Consider the following 7233-nt stretch of genomic DNA (forward strand, 5'->3'; position numbering starts at 1 on the left):
CAAGGAGGAGTCCCACTGGGACTTTCTAGAACCTTTGTGAAAGTTACATGCCCTTCTAAATTATTCCCGGACCTTCCAAGGCCTTTCGGGACACTCCCAAAACATTTTTAAAACATTCAGAACACTTCCGGTGCCTTTCTCTCATTCTCATATGATCTCCAAGTACTCTATCAAATCACTAACGACTAGCATGTGACCCTGCAGAATTGGTAATATGCAAATATGGCACAGAACACCTTCCGGTCAATAATTAACAATGGGATCTAGGCACCCATATAAATTTCCACACATACATGAAGATATTTATTTTGCTTTTGTTCCCGTACACAATTCCCTTTGCTTCAATACACTACAAAACTCAAGGCGAGACTTCAGTTGGTATCTTTGTGAAGCAACTCTTTGACCACAATACCAAGTTATCTTTGTTATCTGTTTGTTCTCTTTTCGTGTACTTATTCCAGTAAGCCCGTGATCACTATCTCAATGTGTCTGGCCAGACGGTGATGGATACCGTAATACTGAGTGCGCGTAAAGAGTATCCCTCCATCTTCGGAGAAGCAAATTCCAGTCTTGTACTATCGAGTCCCGTGACAAACTTTTCTGATGTACCCGGAAGTTACCGTTATGATCACCCATTTACGAATAACGTTTGGAAACCCCAAAGTAACCGTTCGGTATGAAGGTCCACAATATTCTCATGGTCTAAGGACGTGATTATACGTCAACCTATAATATGAAAATATCAACAACAGGGTGACGATTAAATCTCATAGTAATCATAAGTTGGATCTATCCAATACCATTATTCTGCCAACAATGTGTTATCATTATTACCATTAAAAGAGGCGTCATTGTACACCTACTGTAGGGTTTTTACCCTACTGTTTTTGCTAAAAAAAGGAGGTGTCACCGTACACCGCCAACCATGCTCATAGACCGACGATTTTGCTGCAACTTCACCGAAGAGCACCGCCGTGCCGCGAAGGACAAGACCTCCACAATCATGACATGTGTCACTCCGGTCTTGAGAGGGTGGCCAGCCTGATTCGTCTAACGGTACATGCATGCCAAGTGTGCTCCAAATGCCCAACACTGACAACCAATGGTCAGCCCCAAACGGACCCACCACCGAAGACACCACCCTCACCTTACCATCACCAGCTCCCGACATTAACGGCGAGAAAGTGCACACCTACCGTCGAGACAACATCCCAAAAGCACCCCATCATCAGATATGGAGCTCCACACATCCTGGTCGGAGCACAACCAACAGCACCGCGGTCTCGACCCGAGAGCTGAACAAGGACGCAGCCCTAAGGTGCACCTCCACTCCACGACATCGGGTGTCACAACTCAGGCCACCGCACCGAAGCTTCCCCATATGCATCGTGCTAGTTGGAGAAAACGACCAACAGGGAAACAACATGCCGCCGGCTTCCCTAGAGCTGGCCCGACGTAAAAGGAAGGTGGCAGCGGTTTTAGGGTTTCTTCCCCCACGCCACCCGAGGGATAACACGGTATGATATCACAATACTTAATTCAAAGTGCATATTGATACTCAGAGTTGCAGCTGGTTAATCCGTTAATGTTTTACCACAAATACTCAGCAACCAAATAAAATACCAAGAATACAACAATTCTTCGCAACAGGTAATACTGAAACAGATTCAATGAAATGAATGTAGCATCGCCTACAAACAAGCTTCAGGTAGCATATACCTTCAGACTTAAGACAAAAAATTGTTCCGAACAGATGCTGAAACCGGTTCGATGAAATGAATCAAGCATCGCCTGCATACATCTGCTGGACGGAATTTTATTTCATGATGATACTTGCATGCTTCGGGTTGTTGCACGTCTTCGGACTTGAGAACATACAACGACCCACCAGCCTACTGTTATCCCATCAGGTCTCCTTGGATACCTGTCTCTTGGCAGGTGTCAGATTGTTTTCTGTTGCCGGAACACCTGCATTATTTTTTGGCGAGGCTTCAGCTACCACAGATGGAGAATCGTTCTTCACAGAGGAATCTGCTGCTGATGGAGAATCCCTCCTTTCATGGTTGTTCTTCTCTCGGAGAAAATTTGCCGGGTTCGCATACGAGCTTGTGCATGGCCACCTAAGAACGAAAAATGAAGATCATTGCTATATCCAAATTTGAGATATTTACACAAAAGCACATAGGAAACGCACCTGCTTGAATGGATGGTTTCGCCTTCAACAATAGTTTCTTCTTCAAAGATTTTTCCTATTAACAAAAAAAGGATGAGGAACTGAACATTGACACGGTCTAATAGCAAAAAGAAGGACCAACATATAATTAGTAATAATCAGGAAATTTGAACACAATTATCAGTCATTTACACAAGTTTGCAGACTAGCGATCACTACTGAGTTCTGAAAAAAGGCAAACATGCAAATTGACCTAAAAGACCACCTCAGTAATGAGGTGTCCCATTCAATAAAGTCACTTCTATACTATTTTCCCCTGAGAATTCATTTAAGTAGGAGTCTGCTAGTGGACACTAGTAAAGTATATGTAAAGTCAAAAAAGGAAATGGCTGAGAAAAATGTGAACATAAAGTACATAACTATTGTTAATAATTTTCAATAGTATATTCCCATAACCATAGATTCATAGTGCTTCAAGATGTTGATCAAATCACTTGCTATATAAAAGGGCCAATTTACAAATAACCATATACCATGACTACAATGCTGGCTAAGTCACATGGCCCCATATTAAGAAACAATGGATCATTTTTTTTGACAGAAAGACTGTAAGGGAACCCCCTACAGTATAATTGGTGCAACAACCCCAAATTGCACGTACCATGCCTTGAAACTGAGTGGGTCATTGTCAATATAGATTGACAAACTAGGCATAAAGATAAAATATAGCATGTACTTGTGCATAAATAATTACAATCAAAGTTCATACCATATATGCAAAATATCATGTGGGAGATATCATTCATTGGCAAAAAACATAGCCACGGACCCATAGCTCTTGACTTGTTGAAACTTAGGATTACTGGTAGTAAGTTAGCTAATTTAACAATTAAAATATGACCTTCAGATAGAGATATTTCAAAATCATGTACTCCCATTAGATTTTCAGTTATGGATATCTGGCTGACTTGTGAATGAAAATGCGCAAGTTATTTCCCTATTACCAGGCAGATAAACAACAAGACAGGCTATATTTTTTCATTTACAATATGAACCAAGTAACTCACTCGAAATCAGATGAGCTTAAATCAACCCTACCTCTACATAGTTGGAAGTCGTACATTGGAAAATACATAAATAGAAACACCATCATAGTTCGAGATCTACTATCAAGATACGATGCCTGACGCAGAGGTTGTGTGCTTAATTGTTTGGAGCTCTGTTCTCACAAGGCTTGAGTAAAATTTGCAATAGAATTCTGCCCTTAACTTAGTTGTGGAGCAGATAGCAACTAATATGTAGGATTTGTCCTGACCCACACTGAAGAAAACTTAAACAATACAAGTACGAGGTTTAATTCCTTTTTCTTATTTCATCCAGTTTTTCTGAAAGCAACTTGATGCATTGTGAACAAATGATAACTGCTACAATATCAGACGAAAATAACAACCTATCTGACATCAAAACAAGTTTTAGAAAGTTCAGAATACTAGGTGATTATACACATCTATTAAGGTGAATCCATTTAATGCATGAAGCTGAAGACTAAAGAAGTACCTCCGTCAGAAGCCTTATTAGAGAAGTATTTGGCCTTAATGCGGGCTGCAAGTTCAGCTTGGTATCTGTTTACCTTCTGTTCATGCTCCTCAATTTCCGGTTCACTGCACATGAGTAGGCAAAGAACTTACTACCATGTTTCATGATCTCTTACAGCAACAACAAGCAGAAGATAAAGTCTGTAACAAAAGAGTAACTGTGCTCTGTCAAGGATGGGCTAAGATCTAGATGTTCAAAATTCATGATCATTTTGGTCCTGAGGTGACATGGAAGTATCAATTTGTCTTTTCCGAAGCCCATGTGTATTTAGTTTATCTCAAACTTTTAATGGTACAAGATTCCCGATAGAAAAGGTTCAAATATTTATGGCAAAGGAAATATTAGATGGAATAGAGGTGGCATGTTCAGGTTAATTAGGATATAAAGAAAGTACATGACTGTCGGAAACATAAAAACCAAAGCCTCCTTCATTCTGTCATTGTTTGCCTTATTATTCTAGCCCTAGGTCTAGTAAAGTTATATGCCACTTTTTCTCATAAAAGAAGTAGTATGGCACTTCCACTCGCAAAAAAGAAGCGACATGCCATTTCAAATGATAGTAAAGCGTAACATCCTGAGTGACTTGAAACTAAGTCCAGCACAGACCTACAGAATGGTATCTGTGAGCAAAAATGCAGGCTGTCCTTTTTCAGAAGATAGATTCAACTTCACAACTATATCATTTGTGTTCAAAATAATCTGCGCTTACAATTTATTGTCAGGCAAACAATTCACTGTGTTACTCTTTCTTTTCTCTCTCGAGAAAATGCAAAGCTTGCATCTCAATATATTGTTAGAACAAATATTAATTACAAGCCTAAGAGTAGGCCGGAATAACCGGCCATGAATAAAACGGCATCCAACGGATGACAGACACTCGTTACAACTGACAGCAATGTATTCTATCCTCATTCACCATGTTACTCCTACCTAGCCAAAATTGTAAAAATTAACTTCCACAGCATAGGTTTTATGTACAATTGTTTATGTACATCTGAATTCTGAAGGATCAAAATTGAACAAAACATAAAGCGCATAGGCATGAAGTCTAAAATGGCATCCTTCGTGTTCTCTAGAGAACTCCACATGCTGAAGTGGAAAAAGCAAAATAGGAGGAAAACCATAAAACTGAACGGTGTGCTCCCCCCCGTCGTGCACAAAGAACATTGCCGCTTTCAGACATTAAAAGGCAAAATTGACTCACCCCACTGCATCCATTGCAGTTGCAGGTTCGGACTTGACGTTGAGCATGGTTCCTCAATGCCCAGCCGAACGCCGCCGGAAACTCTTGGAAGGTCAGCCGCCACGCGAGCCCGCAAGAAACTGAACGCGTTGGAGAAAAATGAACACTCGGATTACCAGGAACAGAACGCGAGCCGGTTAGGGTTCGTCACCAGCAAACCTACCGAATCGAGCCCAGACGGGTGCCAACTCCACGCCGGTCTAGTGCGACGGGGGAGAAGAAGCCGACGGCGGGGCTGATGGGGAGAAATTTCTTCGGGGTGGCGAGCTTCGGCGGAGGGGGAGCGCTGTCGCGGAGGGCAGGGGAGGCGAAGTGGGCTGTGGGGATGGCCAGGAGGGAGTGATGGAAAGTCTGGGAGTCAACTGGGAACTCGCTTGACCCTCTACGAATTTGGTGGGCCCTCCGGGGTGAGGTCGCGTTTCTTTCTGTTTCCAGCGGCGTACTCGTAAACGGTGGGTAAAAAAGGAAACGACGTAAATGATAAAATAGTAAAGTGACAGCGGGGTGTATGCGCGTATTCTTTACTGTATTCTGTTTTGTTTAATTGGCAATTTGTTATTGAATACATTAATGTTCTTTTGACAGCTTTCGTCCCTGCTGTACAATAGACGTGTGTTAAACTTTGAAAATCATAAAAAAAATCTTTAGATTTGGATTTATCTATAAAAAACCACAAACATTGAGCAGAAATCTCAACATTCGGAATTTGAAGCATATTACGCGCATGCAGTAGAAATCACGAAGATCGAAATTTGGATCCATGAGAAAAACACTACCTGATGGAATCGGCCGTCGCCGCCGCTACTTGCGCAACATCATCCTTGCTCCTCCGTGGCGGGTTGCTTGTGGAGTAGGGGGAGATCTGGGCTCCAGGGGCATCCAGCGCCAGCACCACCTGTCTATGAAGGGGAAGGGCGGCCGCCGCTGCTCTTCCCGCCTCGGCGTTGCTCTTCCCATGACGAGGTGGGCGTGACATGGAGAAACTTGGATGGGAAATCGGGGCCTCGGCGAGTAGTAGCCCCTAGACGACAAAGAAGAAGAACTGGGAAAGATGCAGGACGGGGTCGGCGGCGGAGGGTTTTCTCGAGCAGTCCCGGGTTCGCTCTCACCCTTGTCCGGTAAAGAGGTCTATTTACGGTGGGGGGTGGGGGAATTTGGGCTTGAGTAGGGCCATGCTAGTTTGTGCGGTACCCATTTACGGTCCAGTATAACCAAACATGTTCACGAGAATGGGGTAACAATGTAATTGAATGACGAGTAACAAAAGTTGGAACCAAACACGTTCCAAACGTTCTTAGCTGTGAGACACAAAGAGGCGAACACAAGTAGACAAGAGCGCCTAAGAATAACGAAGGAACTCATATGTACCCAATATTTTGAAAACATAGGAGCATAAGAAAAAATCGATTGTACCAAAAACCAAAAACATCATTTGTTGAGGAGAATCGTTTGGATACCTCACAAGAAACGAGCAAATAGAGGTAGTAGTGTTTGATTGGCAAGAAAAAGATAAAAAGGTACATTGGAAGTTTCAAAGGATTTTTTTCACCGAGCTACCGAAGTATCCTGGCCATCCCCCCTCATCGCCGATGGAACCAACGTGGGATGCGGCCACACCTCTCCTTCCTTCGCATATAACATGCCATCGGAGGTGGTCGAGTTCGGTTGGCCTAAAAGTGGATTAGGGGGAGAAGCTGCGTGAAAAAGAACCGTCTAAGGACGACGAAGCGGAAGCCCGGATAAACAAAATATGAAATACATAACCAGATAGGAATTTCCCAGCCTGGGAATGGTAACACATGAGTACAACATGACCATCCTTCACTGCAAAGCATGATGACGGCAGCCCAGCTCCCCAGATGGTCATTGCATCATCTTCTCATATTAACTGCGCAGATGATACGACCGAACAAAGGGTGTCCTGCGAACATGGTTCGCAATGCTTGATCGGGCGGGCCCAGGTCGATCTTATTCGGCACAAGCGGCTCGAAAAGAGTGATGAAACGGACTCGCCAGTTGGCGCTCGTTCTATTGCTTTCTCTATACACGGTTATCGCACACGAACTGGTCAGCCCTATTGTTGTGTACTTGTCATATGATTTTCACGTGTAGCGGCTCTTCTTAGCGCTTCATTTATTCGCACCCGTCTGCTGAACGCCAACTGCTCGCCCCTAGTGTGCTCACCAGGCTAGCGATCGTGTTTTTATGTAATCTTGTCTTG

At 43.2% G+C, this 7233-nt stretch overlaps 1 protein-coding gene across 2 annotated transcripts; it reads right to left on the reverse strand.

The window, feature by feature from the left end:
* Positions 1-1571: 1571 nt before the first annotated feature.
* Positions 1572-6025, reverse strand: LOC123124954 (uncharacterized). Of its 2 annotated transcripts, XM_044545501.1 has the most exons (5): positions 5176-5386; positions 4974-5092; positions 3731-3834; positions 2195-2249; positions 1572-2120 (listed from the first exon to the last, which is right to left on the reverse strand). In XM_044545501.1, the coding sequence occupies exons 2-5, from the start codon at positions 5018-5020 to the stop codon at positions 1907-1909; spliced, it is 420 nt and encodes a 139-aa protein (XP_044401436.1). In that variant the 5' UTR covers positions 5021-5092; positions 5176-5386; the 3' UTR covers positions 1572-1906. The 2 variants fall into 2 exon arrangements, with proteins under 2 accessions (XP_044401436.1, XP_044401435.1); XM_044545500.1 differs by lacking the exons at positions 4974-5092; positions 5176-5386 and adding an exon at positions 5789-6025.
* Between the last annotated feature and the right edge of the window lie 1208 nt (positions 6026-7233).

Source organism: Triticum aestivum, chromosome 5D (genome assembly GCF_018294505.1).
Source record: "Triticum aestivum cultivar Chinese Spring chromosome 5D, IWGSC CS RefSeq v2.1, whole genome shotgun sequence".
NCBI classification, from domain to species: Eukaryota; Viridiplantae; Streptophyta; class Magnoliopsida; order Poales; family Poaceae; genus Triticum; species Triticum aestivum.

Bases quoted from the DNA above. Each gene is read 5' to 3' on its own strand.
- LOC123124954 (XM_044545500.1), bottom strand. From the start codon at position 5,988: ATGTCACGCCCACCTCGTCATGGGAAGAGCAACGCCGAGGCGGGAAGA. The intron at 3,835-5,788 runs GTAGTGTTTTTC...ACTCATGTGCAG, and splicing joins GCGACGGCCGATTCCATCAG to TGAACCGGAAATTGAGGAGC. The intron at 2,121-2,194 runs GTGCGTTTCCTA...TTTCGTTCTTAG, and splicing joins GAAACCATCCATTCAAGCAG to GTGGCCATGCACAAGCTCGT.